This window comes from Verticillium nonalfalfae, assembly GCF_003724135.2.
Source record: "Verticillium nonalfalfae strain VnAa140/NRRL 66861 chromosome Unknown scaffold_192, whole genome shotgun sequence".
Taxonomy (NCBI): Eukaryota; Fungi; Ascomycota; class Sordariomycetes; order Glomerellales; family Plectosphaerellaceae; genus Verticillium; species Verticillium nonalfalfae.
Genome location: NW_021167417.1, coordinates 1 through 19,313, shown reverse-complemented (window position 1 = coordinate 19,313; position 19,313 = coordinate 1). Strand labels below are relative to the sequence as shown.

The 19,313-nt window shown below is 42.8% G+C and overlaps 3 protein-coding genes across 3 annotated transcripts; all 3 read right to left on the bottom strand.

Moving 5' to 3' along the window:
• Positions 1-897: 897 nt before the first annotated feature.
• D7B24_003326 (uncharacterized protein) lies at positions 898-4,519 on the bottom strand (the record flags this gene model as incomplete). The annotated part of the gene is made up of 5 exons (XM_028637518.1): positions 898-2,170; positions 2,226-2,395; positions 2,448-2,558; positions 3,020-4,344; positions 4,423-4,519. 5 exons carry the CDS (start codon positions 4,517-4,519, stop codon positions 898-900), a joined length of 2,976 nt encoding a protein of 991 aa, XP_028490706.1.
• A 957-nt stretch (positions 4,520-5,476) lies between these two features.
• Positions 5,477-6,734, bottom strand: D7B24_003325 (uncharacterized protein; the record flags this gene model as incomplete). Its single annotated transcript, XM_028637517.1, has 2 exons — positions 5,477-5,898; positions 5,969-6,734. 2 exons carry the CDS (start codon positions 6,732-6,734, stop codon positions 5,477-5,479), a joined length of 1,188 nt encoding a protein of 395 aa, XP_028490705.1.
• Positions 6,735-7,432: 698 nt separating this feature from the next.
• SCON2 (E3 ubiquitin ligase complex SCF subunit scon-2) lies at positions 7,433-9,485 on the bottom strand (the record flags this gene model as incomplete). The annotated part of the gene is made up of 3 exons (XM_028637516.1): positions 7,433-7,729; positions 7,786-9,127; positions 9,184-9,485. The coding sequence occupies 3 exons, from the start codon at positions 9,483-9,485 to the stop codon at positions 7,433-7,435; spliced, it is 1,941 nt and encodes a 646-aa protein (XP_028490704.1).
• Positions 9,486-19,313: the final 9,828 nt, after the last annotated feature.

Below are 19,313 nucleotides of genomic sequence, written 5' to 3'. Positions count from 1 at the left end.
TCGACCAGCTGCTTCGCCCTTTCATCCGCGGCACCGGGATGGGATGGAAAGGGAAGTACCCAGCTAGACTCCTAGCTCTCCCGAAGTGAGTCTGGGGCTGGCCCATGGCAAGCGGAGACGGCGACGGAAGGGAGGCAGGCAGGGGATAAGATACAATAAGCCGCCTACTCCTCCAGAGCCGATTGAAACACGTGTGGGAAGGGGGCACCTCGATGGCTTGCGACAGCTCGGCGTAACGGAACCAAGCCGCTTGCGTCCACATCAGGCTCTGGCATCTGAGAGAACACGCCAATTGACCAACTGAGAAAGGTGCACTGCTCCCAATGTTAGTTTTTGGTGGCCGCTGTGTCACTGGGCGAATGGATGACATTGATCGGCGAGATCATGGCGCGTCGGCTGGCAGACGATCTGGGCTGCACTTCTTCTCTCGGCCTGTGATATCCAAGACGTGACCCAGTGACGTCGCCCTAAGCGGCGCCCAGCTCCTGATGCACAACGACTTTACCGACCGTGAGCCGAGCTTGTGATTGCGGGTTTGCGGGGAAGTCAATTTGTGGGTCCCGGCCCATTCCGGCAGTGGCAGGGCACGTTCATGTGCCCCCTTGGACGAACCCCGCTACATACTGGTGGTGGTAGGTCCTAGACGCGATGGCGATACGCAGATGGTCGAGCCTGTTCTTTGCCGAGGTAAGACTTTTGTTTGTTGCGGCTCAGGCTGTTGTCCTTGTCCATCAGACGCCCACCATCATGTTGTGGTACATGGCAGGTGGAACTTAACCCGCCAAGCTTCACTCGTACCGCGCCACTTTTCCACGTCACTTCTGTTCTCTCGCCAGGCAAAGCCAGAACAGCTGTAAACAAGGGCTCGTTACGTTAACTGAATGACCGGATGTCTTTCTACTCGCCACCGCCGCCCCCGCCCCCGCCGCCCCCGTCACCGCCGCCGCACCCGCTGCTATCGCCCGACACTCCACCACCACCGCCTCCCGGACTATACCCGTCGTTTCTCCTGAATCTAGACTTTCCTTCATTGCGTCCATTCAATAACACATCCAAGGGCTCCCGTTCGACCCCCTTTGGCGCCGGTCTTGCGAAGTCCGGTAAGTATGATTCGAGCCAGTGATCTATAGAGTTGGTCGTGGGGGGCTCAATCTCAGCCTTCTTCCACAGCTGTCGAGCTTCAGCGAGCAACACCCTCGCGCTGTCGGCACTTATGGTGCACTCTGGCTCGATCAGCCACAAGCCTCTGATCAGGCAGAAATCCCAATACTGCCCAGGGAACAATCGATGGGTACGCCAGAGTAGATCGACCTCCAAGGTAGGTGGCATCAGCTTGCCAAAGCGGGCTTTCGATGGGCCAGACGGTTGGCTTCCAGGTTGCCTGTCAACGACCTTGGGATCGAACTTGGATACGTAATGGCCCTGCTTGAACCTGGCTATACTCTCGCGGAAGATCAACACGAAGTCTCTGTAGTCCCCGATGGCCTCGGCCAACCCCTCGGTAAAACGTGGAATCGCATCTCGAGCTCGGACCAAAGTTTTCCAGTACTGGATCGATCGCTCCAAGTCCTCTCGGAGATCCTGCAGGTAAGGCCAGGGGCAAAGCTCGCATTGTTGTGAGAACTCCTCGTGGTTGCTTTGTAGCTTGCAACGCTCATACCGCTTGCCTGTCCGGAAGGCTGTGTATGACGCGATGTCCATCGCTCTGGGCAGCTCGACGCTGGGGCCTAGGGCGCATCGATTCCAGACCTGCATCTTGATCTGCCGTTCAGAGGGAGACGCCTTTTTTTCCCAGGAAGTAGTACCAGCCTCAATGGGCTTATTCGGCTGATCTGGCTGCCCATCATTATGAATCGAAGTCCTTTTCAGCCAACGGGAGAGTAGACTACCCGAGGCAGACTGCCGGCGATTACTCTTTGTATCCTCCCATGGCGGGTGCGTCCACAGTTGATACGTGAGTTCGTGGCCTACGCCTCCAGTCATTTGATTGTACTTGCGCCACGCTCGTTGCGTTTCTTTGGGCGACCAGTCCATAGACAAAATCTTGCTCAGTGGGAAATGGCGATGAATGAGACCAAAAGTTTGGTTGAATCTGGTTTTGCCAGCCCACAAATGCCCATGAAAGCGCGAGGGCTTCATAAGATGACAGTACCAGATCATGGCAACATCCCTACTGGTTATCAGTCTTACTGGCCGCTCCGATAGGTATAAGGAAGCATGCATACAATGGGGGGGGATGATCATTCGGCGTCAATCGGCTGTAGTCGAGGAAACGGAGGTACACGATGTAGCGCCATTCAGAGTATGCCAGCGCTTCATCGTCTATTCCACCCTTCTCGCTCGTCCCAAGGTGTGGTAGCAACTTGAGAAAGAGCTCAGCCAGCTCAATGTGTTGCTGTTGGCCACAGTCAGGTTGATTCTCAGCAATTCAATGTTGTTTATCTTACTCTGGCGGGTTTCTGCAGCGGGATGCGCTTCGTATTCTTGGTCCACACATCCTCAAATACGCAGATGGGTTGCGCGGTCATAGCGATTAAAGGTCGATACGTCTTCGTGGGCTTGGGCGTTCTACGTTGGTCAGAGTATGTCGCGGCTGTAGCGTGCACTGGGACCTAAGCTTTAACAAATCTAAAATAATTGGCGCTGTGGATAACACGAATGGGCTGCACCTCGAAAATGCCTTGCGACTTGGCCTTCTTCTGTGGTGAATGGCTTGCGCCGTGGCCTTGTGGCCCCTGGTCTGCCGCGTGATCACAGTGCTCGGGGCTTAGCGCTGCCAGATCTGCAACAGCTTCAAGCCACCGCCCAGGCACTGAGGCACATTTCACCCCGCAAGGCGCACTTATGTTATAACGAGGTCTCTCTCTCTTCCACAATCGCTGTGAGGCTATCAGAACATATGTTCAGGACCATGTTTGCGTGGGTACTACAGTGTCATTTGTCTCCGCTGTTGACTAACATGACACTTCCAAGCGAATACTCAGGGCACGGTAACTAGATGATACCAGAAGACTCAAACCTTGGTCCGGCTCGCGTCGGTAGCGACGCTTTTCACGCTACCCTTGCTGGAAGCAACGGGGCCTTTGCGCCTACGAAGGAAAAAGAAGATAGCAGCCGCCAGGCCTGCGACGGCCAGCGCTACAACGGCTCCGATAACCCCAGCAACAGCGTTCGACATGCCTCCGCTTCCTTTGTTGTCGCTGCCCTCGCTCTGCGAACTGGCATCATCCTCGTAGGCGGCGCAAAAGTCTTCAGCAGCTGAGCACTTGTTGCACCAAGTACCAACATCGCTGATGGCGCGCTTTCGCGTCTCGGACACAAAGCGCGACCAAGGAAGGGAGTCCTCGCCAGTACCATACAGAGGGAAGGCAGTCAGATCGCCATCAGTGCCATTCTTGAACAGCCAGCGCACGCGGAGATCTTCATTCGGGTTCGCAGGGAATTCCTGAGCGTCGTCGCTGAACAGCTCAAACGACATGGTGGAAGCGTATTCTGGCAGGCCGTAAAAGTTATCAGAAACCTCGAGCAAGCCGGCTAGACCAAAGAAAGCAAGGAAAGTGTCATAACTTCCGGCCAGGAAGGAGAACTTTAGCTTTCCCTTGGACGCAACAGTCTGGTTCAGTTGCGAGAGAACTGCACCCGAAAGTGTCTCCGCACCCAGAGCGCGCATGGGCTGCGACTCGTTCCAGTTGAGGCCATGCTCCGCCGAATCGGCAAGGGTGCGGAGTTGGAAGAGATCCTCGTCTGAAACATTGCGAGCAGCTGAGGTCATGTTGTGGATGCGCGCAACATTGATGAGGTCAAAGATATCGTAGGCTTTGGCGTAGGTCATATTCTCGGGCTTGAGGTTGTAGACACCCTCGCTCAGGACGTCGTAGAAGCTCCCGTAGAAATCACGCGTAGCCTCAACACGCTCTGTGAAAAGCTCGCTCGTCTTGAACGACTTGGATGCATTCACGTAAGCCGGGCAGGCGTCGTCACCCTTGATCCAGATTGTGTCGGGCGAGTTGTCGGCAACGCCGTGCAGCAGGACGTACTGGTAGCCATCGAGAGGACTCGTGCTGTTCGTGCCGTTGTTAAGAGTTTGAGTGGCAATCGCCGGGGCGAGGTCAAGCAGAGGAGGATAGAGGCCCTGGAGGAACGCCGTGGCTGTGCTCAGAAGAATACTCTGGTCAGGCGCGCTGGCAAAGATTTGCGAGCCAACATATTGGTCCGCAGAGACGCCGAGGATTTGGCTGGACGAGCTAGCATCCAGGTAACGGGCTCTGTACTCGCTGCCGACTCGAAAGTTTTGTGACGCACCAAGGCTGGTAAGCCTTTGAGCGCCGTACCACTTGGTCGTGCCTTACGCATGTCAGTCATGTTCTAAGAAGGATGAGACTGGTGTCGTCAGTCATTCAAGACTGGCCCAGAAGGACTTACGATCTCCATGACGACTGAAAACCACTGCACCGTGGACGGTCTCAGCTGTGGCTGTGCTGGCCAACCAAGCAACGGCGGCAATGAGCTGTGTGTACATGACGGAGACTAAGGCGTGGTTTTGAGAAGTGCAGTAATGGTGGTCTGACTGTTTGGGTAGCCAGGGAAGACGCCCTGACTTATATGTACGATTGGAGTTCCTGCACCCTGGATTCTGATATGGGCCGATCTTCAGTGAGGGGTCGATAGTTCGCCTTTTTATTGGCGTAATATGCTGCAGAACAGTCTGGAGAGGGAGTTTTGCACCGGCGCCGTGCCAAGCCAACTCTGCAGCATGGTATCGCCAGTCTGCTTGAAGGGCGCCGGATAGCCGCTAGGCCATTATTCATTGGACACACTTGATTGAAAAGTTCTTTTGGTGGTATCCTCTGGCCCCGCTCTGTCAATCTCAAGTAGGTACCTCACTCATGCCTATCGTGTCGGCGGCTGCCGATCGGAGTCGCCGGAGATGTTCAAGTCCGGTCAAGACCTAGCTACGAACGTCTCAAGAATGCCAAATAAGGTATTTTATCCTCCAATGTATATGGCTCAGTCAACAGTGAACAATCAACATGAAGCTTCTCCTTGTTGGATGTTCAACAGTGGGGTGGCAGTTCTAGTAGGCGTCGCCTCTGCTGGCGACTCCTCACGTCAATTCTGGGCCCTCCTATGGACCAGCCAATCATCATTCGTGCGTAACGATTGCAACATCGCACGGGTTGGGCGGAAACGACGACGCCGCTATCTTCAGGGTACAAACCTGCCCGATGCACAATCGTTGTGAAGGGTTCATCATATTAGCACATGGCAGGTGTGAGTGATCTTCAAGCCCTCGAATCAAGGTTGGGCAGATCTGTGACAGAGGTAGCTCCTTTGCCTACAATAGAGTGACCTCATGAGCATCACCAGTACCAAGCAGTCGAACTGAATCGCCAGATGAAGTCCATGTGATACTCAGAGGGCGAAAAGCCACGATAAGAAAGACAATCGCGGATCAAAAACAGAGTGCTCAGTTGATCTATTGATTTCCCAGTAGTGGCTCCTCCGAATGCCGCCTCCGGCCGGCGTCTTCATCGTCGTCGCTGGGAGTTGGGACAGCTTGCAGGCGGCCCTGTCGGTTGGCCCTCCTGCGCCAGGGACGGTACACCACGATAGATCCTATGCCGATGATAACGAACAACCCGCAGATGCACGCACCAATGAAGTCAAAGTTGTCGCCGATGGCTTCGATTGCGTCCCAGAATCCTCCTTCGAGATTGCCTATATTTTGGATGAGGGTGAATAGCTGCACGAGACCAATAAAGGCCGAGACGAAGACGGTGATGCCTGTGAGAACAATTGAATAGTAGAGGATGGCGACATGATCTTTGGCGAAGGCCTTGTTGGTGTAAAGAGCCATCATGAGGGCGCCGTCTGTCGTATCAAGCATGCACATTCCCGCTGTGGGAGAGTCAGTGGTGTCCGTGTGTGTATGTGTGTGTCTTGAGAGGGGGACTCGGGGGTTTAGTACCTGTAAACAGTACCGGAAAGATGAGGATGAGCCAGATGCTCGTGCCTTGGGCTCCATGTACGCTCGAGAGGCCGAGAATAGCAATCTCGGAGCTCGTGTCGAAACCAAGTCCGAACAAGATGCCAAGAGGAAACATCTTCCACGGCCTGTCAACAATTCGGAAGACCCTGCGAAAGACGGTGGCCAGGAAGCCTTCCCCTTCCAGCCGCAAATTCTGCACCGCATCGTCGACAGGCTCGTCTTCGTTCCCGTTGTTCGCATCTGGAACCGCCCTGGCCCTCTCTTCTTCTAGCCTCTCATGGAGTTGCTGGATGAGCCGGTACAGCACCCAGCCGTTACCCGCGCAAAGCAGGAGCAGGAAGGTGGCGCTGACGGCAGTGCCAACGATGTTACCAACGCGTGCGAGGCCATCAAAGCGGTCCCGCAAAGCTCCGCTAGTGGCGGCAACGACAACACAGGTGACGATGACGACGGTGCTGTGGCCGAGGGAAAAGAAGGTCCCGACTGAAACAGGCCGCTGGCCCGAAGCGATGAGACGACGTGTCATAAGGTCGATTGCGGAGATGTGATCAGCGTCAAGGGCATGGCGAAGTCCCAGGACATACGCGAGGGCGGCGGCAGAAAGAAGCGAAGGATGTGCCGCGAGTATGATGGCGGCAATGGTCCAGAGAACGACGTTGACGGAGATAAGGAAGGCAATGATGCGAAGGGACGATGCGGGGAGGCCCTTAAAGAGGGCCGGCATGGTAATGCGGAAGCGCGCCATAGCGTCGACAAGGACACAATCTCGGGACAGGTGAAGACCAGAAGGGAGTTTGGATAAACCTCCTGCAGCACTCAAATCCGCGGAATGAGGTCCGAAAAGTTCAGTGAGATGTTTTGTCGACCTGATGTGGTCGGTGGTGGACCCCGCCCAAAGGCGACGCTGGCCATACCCCGCCATCCCTACCAGGTGGGGGCCATCTGCACTTAGACATCAGTCGTGTACCTCAAGGCAGGGACCTAAGCAGAAGAAAAAGTCGTCCCGAGAGCTAGGCATTATACGTCACGACATACAAAGCATAGGTCAGTAATGGATGGCGAGCTGACATGCACCAAGACAAAGCATCGTTGGTCATACAGCTGAAGCACTTGGGAGATGATCATCAATAAATCCGGCTCTCTATTTGGCTCACGGATATGCCTTCCTATCGTCGCACATTCATCAGAACAATCCCGTTCCCTACGCCGGTAACCTTTTTCCTGGCCGAATCGTCAAATATGCTTGTTTTGTGGATGCACGACAAAACCCAAGCGCCAAAGAACCCAACCAGTGCAGCCGTCCCTCGTTCTAATGCGTATCCCCAAGGACACGTCCAACTTGCGCCTGAGATCCATAAATCAAACCTGAACGATATCCATCACCCTAAACCGGGATCGAAAATTATGTTTTGGCGTGCATAGAACACCAGCCGGCCGAGAAGATCAGGTCGGGGTGCCGTACTCTTCGAGAAGAGGCACGTCAGCTTCGAAACTGTAAAGCCGCACTTCTCCATCTTCACTGCCGCTCGCCATGCGGCTGTCGCTGAGTCCGACGCATGTTACTGGTCCCGTATGGCCAGTAAATGTTCTCTCACACTTGCCAGATCGGGGATCCCAAATTTTGACCATGGCATCATTCGCACCGGTCACCATTCGCAATGAGTCACCGACGAGACCCCAGATGCCCTCGACGTGCCCAAACATGGTACGGAGGCATTTGCCTGATGCCGTACACCAAAGCTAAGACAGGTCAGCCAGTTGCACACGCAGCAGAACAGGTCGGAAAAGAAACCTACCTTGACAGTGTTGTCTAAGCCAGCGGTGAGGATGTACCGCGGGGGCAGTGGCCTGGAGGGGTTGTTCGCGAATGCCGCACCGTACGCGGTGCGACTATCATCTTGGCAGGAAGAACCGTGATCATGAAACGACGAGCCTAATGTCGAGGCCGCGTGAACATATGCCGACGGCGTGCTGCTTCGGCCACTCGTGGCAGAGGCAGCGTCAGCGCTGTCGGCTGGGACGAGATCTTCTTCTGGCTCGAACTCCTCCGGCATCAGCAAGACTTGCTGAACCTGTCCCATGTGACCCTCAAGGGTCTTGATGCATGTTTTGTTCTCCAGATCCCAAATCTTGACGGTGCAGTCGTCTGAGGCCGAAAATACAACTTGTGAGACCGGATCGAGCCGGACATGGTTGACCCAATCGTCATGGCCACGCAGAGAGAACGTCTCCTTGCTATCAAAATTGAAAATTTTGACCGACTTATCGATGGAGCCGGAAGCGAGCCACTTGCCATCAAAGTCGACCGAAATCACACCCTCGGAATGGCAGCGCAGTGTGCTAATGCATTCGCCGGTCTGCCAGTTCCACACCTTGATCGTATTGTCGAGACTGCCACTAAATAGTTTGTTGTCGACAAACTTCAAAGCTCGAATGCCCATCGTGTGGCCCGTCAATGTTCGAATCTCTTCTCCTGTCTCGATGTTCCAAATCTTAATCTTCGTGTCGTATGAACCGGTGACGAGTATGTTGTCTTCAAACTGAAGCGCTGTGACGCCATTCTCATGCCCCTTGAACGTCTTGACAGCGCAGCGCCCTCTCGTCCAGTTGTAGGAGATCTTCCATCGGTCTCGGTAAACGCTCTTCCATGGCCTAAATCTCTTGTCGGGTTCCGATTGGCCTACGGAGTCGTCTTCGCTGACGGCGTTATGACAGGTTCTCTTGCGGCTGTCCTCCCGGATGACGAGCTCCCTCTTCTTCGATCCGTTCGTGGTGGCGGAGGTGGCAACAGCGATATGTGATTCTTCCTCTCGCCTCTTCTTCAGCTCCTGCTGCCGTCGCCAGTCACGGAGCTTCTGTCGTTCAAGAAGTGGAAGGCCCCAGCCGCACTTTGTGCACTTGCGATCGATATGCTGCTCGCACATGTGGTGCCAGACGACGTCGTGGTCCGCGAGGTCACGCCAGCGGCGGCTGACCTGGGCTGCTTTGCATAAGGAGACGGTATCGAGGTAGCTCAGGACCTTCCAGGATATCTCTACAGGAAGCGCGGCGACGAAGTCGATTTTCAGTTGTTCATGAACCTCCCGCGAGACGGTCGAGAGCTGGGGAAAACAGCACTGCGTAATGATGCCTTGCAGCCTGAGATAAATAGGTAAGCGATTGTCCTGACAAGTGGTCACAAAAGTCCGACTTACATCAGGTCACGGTGCCGGGCAGGAGCAGCAGAGAAGAGCGACCACACATGAGTGATGGCTTGCTGGTCTGCTGCTGGTAGAGTGTCAAGTTCCTGCTGAATCTTGACCATCTTGCTTTCGTCGGCAGCTCGTCGACATTTGGAATCGGGTCGGTGTCGGTAGCAGAACTTGCTGTTGGGATCCTTTTCTTTCTTGATCTCCTCGGACGCTTGGGTGTCTGGCTTGCCGATGGGCGCATATATGCCGGGTATGTGCTCGCGCAGGAACGGGGTGACGGTCTGGGTGTACAGCTGAGTCGGCATGTTGACGGGTAGCCTTGACGGCTCGTCTTCGTGTGCTCTGCGTCGGTCGCAATTATCTTTGAATGGCTGCTGGCCGGTGATCACATGGCTGTTGTTGACTGCGGTCAGGATGGAGGAAGTGCTGGGGGAGGGCGAGTGGAAGATGGAGCCATTTCTGTGATGAGGGTGACTGTGCGAAGATGGTGAGGTTCCCGTTTGGGTGGAAGCTTCCGTGGAGGCTGCTGACGTGCTCGGACGAGACATGGTGTGTATCGTATCGGAGGACGTGGATCGCAAAGACAGCGCCGCCTTGGTTGTGTTTCGTCGGAGGGACTGCCGGGGATGCGTCAAGCGAAAGGGTGGTCGTGATGGACAGGCACTACCACAGGGGGCGGTCAACCATATCTCGAGACAAGCGCTGGTCGTTTGGGCGAGGAAGCAGGATGGCGTGCTCCTTCCCCTGGTGAGGTACCTGTCAGTACCCTACGAGCGGAGACGGAGGCTCCCTGACGGAGCGGTCGGTAGAGGGACGTGTTGGCTATGTGTCTCGTGCCAACCCGGGGATTGCGTTTGCGGTCGGGGGATGGCGCAGAGAAGGCGTTGACTGGCTGAAAGGCTGTGTATCGCCAGCGCACGCAATCCAGGCGGTCGGTGTCGTCTGGGGTCGACGGCGCAATGCCGGTGGGATGCGCAACGAAGAAGGTTTGGTGATCAATGGTCGGTAGGACAGGTTGTCGTCGCGAAGGCAGAAACTCGTCTTTGCTCTGGTTGCCCGTCGTTGCTTGGGTCCGTGGTCGACCTATGTTGCTTTTGTGGTCGGTCGTATATACAAGCAGTAGCCCACGTGAAGGTTTGTGTCTTAGACGAATCGGACGGGGAGATCTGAGAGGCGGCTCGTGGATGTATTGATAGACGGGCAGTCATCCGCGAAGGCGAAGGCGGCGATTCGAGGTGGTTTGGTGCTTTGGGGCGAGAATGGCGTTATCGCTGGGGTCCATTCTTTACCAGACAAAAGGTGGGGCGTATTCTTTCCAGCTCCAGTGCGGGGGGGCGTAGCGAGTTTAGGGGACGACCTGGCGCTCTCCCGGCACAATGGGCATCGTGGGATGCGCCGCGGGGTGATGTGGGTGATGTGCGTGGGGAGACGACGAGGGATGCGTGGGAAAACATTGATAAGGGTTGAATGTCTCTCGTGGAAGCGATTCTCGATCGATTTTCTTCTGATTTTCTTCACCTTTCTCACATTCAAAGCCTGCGTACTTTGGACATCCAATCGACCGCATAGGCCTGGCGCCTAGCCATTTGTTACTAACAGGAGCGACCCGACTCGGAAGGTCAGGTGGGATTTCGTCAGTCTTGGCTTCGATTAGCTCATTCAACACCAGTCATTTGCCTCGAACAACTTTTCCCGAAATTCCTCCTTCCACCCAGCTGCCTTCCCAATGCATCATTGCGCCAGACGCGAACAGGATATATCGGTACTTCAAGATACGTGAAGGAAATTGCACCACCGATACATGTCATCAGGCTTGACTTGTGTCATCAGGCCCCCGCCATCTGTGTCCTCTGAAACCTTCTACATCAGGCGATTAAGATGCTCACTGAGTTTGATTACTTTCTCAGGCCCATCGAATGGTGGGTCAAGTCAACGCCGATGTCCGGAGCCATGGCCGGCCTTACCACACCTGGGGATTTATCCCTTGGATAAGCTCGAAAATCCGCCGCAAATGGCATTCCACCAAGGCTGACCGCGTTTGCTCGCACCCCCCAATGACAGCTCGCAATCAAAGCTGTCAAATCATCAATTGTGCCATTCGTATAACGTAGATGTATAGCGAGTAGTCTAATATAGCGAGTAGTCTAGCCCGCCTAACTTTCGAAGAACTATACTTTATTATACGTTTATTCTATAACTAGAAATATTAATAACTTATAAAGAAAGCTAGATTATTCTTATTATCTAAATAATAAAAAACGAACTAAGTTTAAGCGCTACGAGTATTACGAAGATCTATAATATACTAAAGATAATACTCCTCCGCTACCTACGTAGTACTATTATTTAATATAATAGCCTTCCTAATTCTACGAAATTAATTAACTTTAAAGAGAAGATTATTATTAAATATATACTTAATTTAGATTTATAATATTACCCTCCTTAGCTTAGTAAAGTTAGAGATATAGCTTCTCGATTATTTATAGATTATAGTATATTATTAATTAAGCTATAATAAATAATAAGCTTTATTAAACGATAATTAATACTCCGAATATATTTCTTTTATAAATATAATTATAAAAAAGCTTAATATAAAGATCTTAATATAATAAATATATAATTTTAATTTATATAGAATATAATTACGAAATATAATATAATAGACTTTAATATCTATAACTTTAATAAAATTAATTTCTAAATAAGAATAATTATTAATAAAATAATTATTATAAATATAGAAAGACGTTTTAATATAAAGATAAAATAGCTAAGTAATTAAGAATAAATTATAATAATTTAAAATATTAATATAATTAGATTCTATATTTTATTATATATTATAATTATAAGTAAATATTACTTCTTAATTTAATATTAAAACGATATAATTCTATATAATTAGAGAATCGTAATATCTCTAAATAACTAAATAATAAATAAAATTAATCTCGATTAAATCTAATATTTTAATTAATATATAAAAACTAGAAAATTAAGTAATTATTATATTTTTATCTTAAATAGTTATAAATATTATTATTTAATTAAATTTAAACTTTACTATAAAGAGAATAATATTATTATATTTTATATACCCTTTTATTTATCGTATTTACTTTAACCTCTTAATATTAATTATTTTAATTTATTTAAGAAAATATATAATTAATAAATCGAGATTAAGATAAAAGTTAATATAAATTATATTATAAAAGAGGATTTCTTATTTATATTTTTAGCTATATTCTAAGATATAATAATAGAAAAAAATATTTAAAGTAATTTTTAAAGGGCTAAACTTATACTTTATAACTTAAAAGTAATTCTTTTAAAGCTAAATATAAAACTAAAGATATTAATATTATTAAAATTATTAAGAGGGCTTTATTACTTATATAAACCCTAATTTATTACTTTAGCTATACCTAAGAACTCTAAATATATAGAGTAGGTAATATAAGTCTTATAATATAATTAATAATATCTCTATAGATTATCGCTACCCTTATAAGTTAGATATACTTATTCGACCTACCAATTACGTAAACTATAATTTACGTGCTTTTAGGAGCTATAAATCCGTAGCTATAGTAATTACAGGATCGGTAATCCTTTAATAGGATTACTACCCTAGAGAGTTCCTTAATATTAATTTAATATTAGCTCTCTTTTCTCTATAGATAGAATAGCTATAAGAACTAATATTAAGAGCTATTATTAGGGTTAATAGGCGTTCTAATATACTTCTAGTCCCTAGTCTCTAGTACGTTAGATCTACCCTTCTCGTTTTAATATTACTACTTAATAATAGGAGAATAATAGTTATAATAAAGGAAACGTAGCTTAATCTCCCTATTCTAATAAGCGTTAGACTCTTAGTCTCTAATACCTTAGAGTAATAGAATTACCTATAAATAGCTCTCTAAGGAAATAAATTAAATTATAATTTAAATAATAAGAATAGATAATTAAAGCCCTTTAATAAAGGAAATAAATAATAATCTAATAGCGTAATAGGTATTTAAATAGTACTCTTAGAATAGCCGAATATATACTCTTAATACCTTTAAATTATTAGTCCGCTAATAGAAGGTAAATACGCTATTATTATTACTTCTTTTATTAGCTTTATATAGAATAATTAAATTAAACTACCTTTAAAAGAGGATAATAGAACTAAACTACTTAAATAGAATTAATAGATCCTATTTAATTAAACTAATAAATACTATACTCTATAGATCTATATATCTAATTAATAAGACTTAACGACTTTATTCCTTTTACCTCTCCTCTTCCCTATAACGATTTTCTATTTTTAAGATTAACTAGCTTAATCTATTATTTAAGAGCTTTAACGATTAGTAAATCCCTATTTTTACTATTCTCTCTCTCTCTCTCTTTCTCTCTTCCCGGCCTCGATAATACCGCTTAAGCGTAAAGCCCTTATACCTATTACCCCTCCTACTAAGAGAGTAGCGAAGCGTAAGAACCCGGTTAGTATTAATTATAGGAGTTACTAATCTAGGATATAGTATATATACGTAATAAGATTCGTAAATCCCTTTATTTAGGGTATTTAAAGTTTTATCTTATTAATAAATAAATTAAAATTAACGTTAATAGCGTATATTACGATTTAGAGCTTAAGGGTTCCTATTATTATAAATATATTTCTAAGTATTCTTATAAGCTAATATAAGCTTCCGCGATCTCTATATTTAATATCTATAGCTTTAATAATTATTATTTTTAATTTAATTAAGGTATTTAAACTTACTATAAAGTTTTTAGTTATTTAGGATAAAAATAATAAATCCGTAAATTCTCTTCCCTTTTCTTTTCCCTAATTCTCTAATCGTATAATTAATTAATAAAGGATATAGGATATAGAGAAATAGCGTACTATCGTTAAAGGTATATTAATAATTATTAAGGAGGAGGAGGCTATAAGGGGTAACGACTTTAATAGAGACCTAGATAGTCTTAGTAATATTAAGCGTAAGACGGCTAAGTAAGCTATAGCTCTATAGCTCTTTAATTACTTCTAGTAGGACTTACTAGAGTAATTAGACTTAGAGTCCTCGGACTCTAAGGCCTAGTCGTCTTATTAAGCTCTTATTTTACTATTTTACTACTTATAAAGTAATTATTTTTAAAGTATAATTAATCGTTATTAATATTAATTACTTTTACCCTTTAACTATTCTTTTCTTAACGTTTAATTTATCCTTTAATCTTAATTATAACTTCGTTAGAGCTTATTAGCGCTTCTAGTACTTAGTTTAGAGCTCCTTTAATTATTAAATCTATAAGGTTATCTCCTCTTATTATTTAGCGGATTTCGTTAACTTTACGTTCTTCGTAGCTTTACTATAATACTATAAGATCTATTATAAAGCGTTTCTCTACTATTACGCTTAATTAAACTAAGTATTAATAGAGCGAATAGCTATTAATATAGATAATTATCTATAGAAGTAGTAATTCTAAGTATTTATAGATCTTATAGAGCGTCTATTTAAGGATATAAGCTATATCGAAGCTATTAACTATTTTATAGATTTCGCTAATTAGAATTAAACGTATAACCCGTTTATATTTAATAGATTACTAATAAAGGATATTATTATATACTATAAAGGCGTTCTATTAATCGTAAAAACGTTTATTATTAAAGAGGATAACGAATCTAATCTATAAACTAAAGTCTTTATTATTTATAAAAGAGCTATTAATAAATATATATAATTAAGCTATTAATAGATCGAGGCGTACGTAATTTAAGCTACGATTTATATTATCGATCTACTATTATATACGTTTATTAAGCGTTTTAAAGTCGTCCCTTTTTAGGTTCTTAGTTTAAGAGGTTATAGCGAAATTAAAGGCTACCTCTAATTAATAAGTAGAGGCTATATATACGCTATAAGCTCTCTAAGCGATAAATTATTACTCTAAATCTTCTATCCCCGGGGTTACTTACTCTAAGCGATAAGTTTAGCCTTTCTATAAAATTATAAGATTATTAGTTCTAATTTTAATAATATAGCTATTAAATACCCCCTTTAACCCTATATTTAGGATAGAAGTAAGCTTTACGTAGAAGCTAGCTCTCTAGAGCTCTATTTACTCCTTTTCTATAAACGTAGGCTCTCTAAGGTTTAGGGTATCGTCGGTCTATATCCCGATTAATCTAAAGCTCTCTCTAGCCTTTATTAATAGAAGATATAGATCGTAGCCTATTAGAATAGCGTTTAGGCGCTCCCTATAGTACTACTAATAAGTTATAAACTAATAAAGGCCTAACTCTATAATTCTATAGAGAGGCTTTATAATATAGAAAATAGTTCCTTTAGGGTATCTATATTATATCTCTTTAGGAACGTATAGAAGAATATTATATAATAGATCTATAGCGCTTTAAATATAAACTTAATTAATATTATAGAGTATTAATTAATAACTATATTACTATAACGTTAAGGTAATTACTAGGATTAATTATTAATTATAGTATATAATCGTAAATAACTATATTAATAGGGTTATCTTCTCTTAATCGTTATACCCTTAAACTATTAATCTTAACTTTTTATATAGGGCTTAAGGGAGGCCTTTTACTTCTCTTATAAGCTAGTATCTAAAGATCTTAGTACTAGGAAATACTAATCTCCTAATTAGTATAATTACTCTAATTATAAAAAGTAAATCGATTTCCTCCTAATTAGATTATTTAAATAGTCTCCTAAGCGTTATTATTCTACCTTTATTTCGTAGTTTAATAATTAGTTTATAACCCTATTACTCTCTTTTAATAATAAATTAGTATTCGATCTATAAAATCCTAGTTATACTACTCTAGCGATCTATAAATATAGCCTATATTAGATTCGTAGCGTTTATTAATTTTCTAGGTCTTCTACGTTATTATAATAGAATTAATTCTAAGTACTTAAATAATTCTAAGGTCTCTAAAGATCGGATTACTATTATATCCCTAGTTTACTAATCTAGCGATCTATTATATAATTTAATATATATTCCCTTAAATTCTATTAGGCCGTTAACTATTTTAACTATAACCGCTATATTAGAAATTAATATAATTTTATATAGATTAATCTATTTCTCCTACTCTTAGAATACTAGGACGTTACTTCCTAGCTCTAGCGATCTCGATAGTAATTATTTAATATCTAGTCTATTATAGGTATTAAGAGTATTATTAATCTTCTATTTAGCGACTATTCGCTAGAGCTCTATTATTACTTTATTAACCGCTTCTACGTACTACGCCTAGGTCGCAGTTAATACTAAGTTAGTAGTAATCCTAGGTATAGCTCCGAATACGAGTAGTATTAGTACTAATCCGTTAAGCTTAGTAGTATCGTTTATTACCTTTATTACTCCCTAAAGTAATAATTCTAGGCTCGTATTATAAGATTCTACCTTTAGGATCTCGTATATTCTATAAATCGGCTTATAATAGCTCTTAACTTTACCGATTAATTAATAGGCCTTTATTAGGATCTAATAATAGGTTATACTTAGAAGGTATACCTTTACCCTAAATTCTATAAAGGTAAAGTTCGTTCTAGTATTAATAATTACGATATCTAGAAAGTTAAGGTATATATTTAATTAGTACCTTTTAAAGGCTTCTTACGTTACTCGAGCTATAAAATTAAGAATAAAAGTTACGGATTAGAATCCTATATTTATATCGATTATATAAAGGATAGGCTTTCTATCTAAGTATATAATATCGATTAAAATCTCGTAATTAAAGTTAATATCTAATTTTAGGGTAAACTTAAAGTATTATAGAGATCTCCTTTTAATCTAATAGTAATAGTAGAAGTAATTTATTAGCTTTAGAGTATCCCGATTAACGTTATAGTCTACTCTCTAGAGTAGATTCTATAGTTTCTCGATAGATAAATAGCTAAATCGCTTATAAATTTAGTATAGCTCCGCTTTTATTAGGAATAATACTCTATCGCTCTCCGTTCCTATTATATATATAATCCTAGTACTAATATAGGTCTTTATATCTAAAAAGAACTATAGATAACCCTATTTTCGGAAAATAAGCGTATACTCTTAGAGCTTCTTAATATACTTTACTAGCTCGTTATAAATATTATCTAAATAGACTCCGAGATCGTCTATATCCTTAATATAAAGTAGGAATAGGGTATCTATTAAGACGATATAGAACGTAATCTTCCTAATAGGTATTAGGACGGTAATCTCCTCTATAATAAATATAGCGTTTCTTATTCTAAATCTTACTCTAGCCCCTATTCCCTATTTATTAACTATTAAGCCTAAGACTAGGGCTATTAGAGCCTTAGTCTATAGCTCTCCTATTATAGAAACTAACGCTACCCCTATATTAAAGATAATTCCGTACTATATTAATATATTACTATATTAATATATTATTAATCTAATATTAACTAAATAGCTACTCTATTAGAGCTATCCCTTCGGCCTCTTAATTACTCCCTTTAATTCTATACTAGAACGACTTATTTACTAGGAAGTAAGCTATATAGGCGTTTATTAATTTACTCTTAGGATTAGACCTATAAAGATCCTCTATTCTTAGCCCTTCTAAACTATTAGAATCTAAGCTCTTATTAGGTTCTATAGCTATTAGGAACTAATAGTATCCCTTCTAATAATCCCTATATACTTCCTATATACGTTTCTATTACTCTTTCGAGTATTATTATTCTTTAGGAGAGTACTTCGTTAATCTATAGTCTAGCTTAGAATATATCTAGTATTTACGAGTTCTAGGAGTCTAACGATTATTTATTCTATATATTAACTATTCCCTACGATCTCCTCTTCCGCTAGTTTAGCGATATCCGCTTCTATTCCTATATTATCTATCGGTATAGAAGTACCTAGGTATTCTAGTATTCTCCTCTACCCTTAGTATACTCTTAAGTTAAGCGGATAGCGTATTAAAAGATCGCTCTAGTCTTACTAGTATAATCTTTAGCTCTAGGACGCCCTAAACTGCCCTTAGAGTATTTATATAGAGGTAAGTCTCCTCTCGATATATAGGGCTAAGTACTCTCTAGTACTATTAAAGTCTATTTAGAAGGATCTAGAGAACTTCTATTTAGCGCTCTCCTACTCTATTACGGAGCTATTACTATAATCTAAGGAACTTATTATCGCTAATTCTATTAAAGCTTTATTACGGTAGATTAACTATTCTATAGAGCTTCGTTTATCGGGTTTTATAGCTAGTACTATAGCCTAGGTAGTAATCTTAAGTATAGGAGTCCTAAGATACTTATAGTAGATAGTGCTCCTATAGATTACGTAATAGGGGAATTCCCTACTACTAAGCTCTTACGAGAGTCCTAAAATACTTATAAGTAAGATAGTATTCTTATAATTATTTATAAAGCGTAATTAATAAGCTTACGTATAGTAAATATACTATTTATAGGATCGATCTTTACTTCTCTAGCTCTAGCTATTCTATATTACGTTAAACGTAATACTAATTAGTATTAAGAGGGCTTTACTATTTATATAAACCCCGATTTATTACTTTAATTATACCTAAGAGCTCTAAATATATAAAGTAAATAATATAAATCTTATAATATAATTAATAATATCTTTATAGATTATCGCTACCCTCGTAAATTAGATATACCTATTCGACCTACCGATTATATAAGCTATAATTTATATACTCTTAAGAGCTATAAATCCGTAGCTATAGTAATTACGGGATCGGTAATCCCCTAATAGGATTACTACCCTAGAGAGTTCCCTAATATTAATTTAATAAAAATTATTTTATAAACTATTTAACTTCTAGACTTCTTAAACGCTTATAATTATTATATAAATTATTTTATAATTTAATTTTATTAAAAATTATATTATTTATTATAAAAGTAACTTATTAGTATTAATTTTAAATATTATTAAGTAATTTACGAAAAATATATATAATATAATATATTAGATCGCCTTTTTAAAGTCTAAGGTCGCGATACTTCGAGAGGAGAATACGACCCTTAATTAACGCTATAGGGCTAAAAAAATATAACTCCGATAAAGAGGAAGCCTTACTCTAGGCG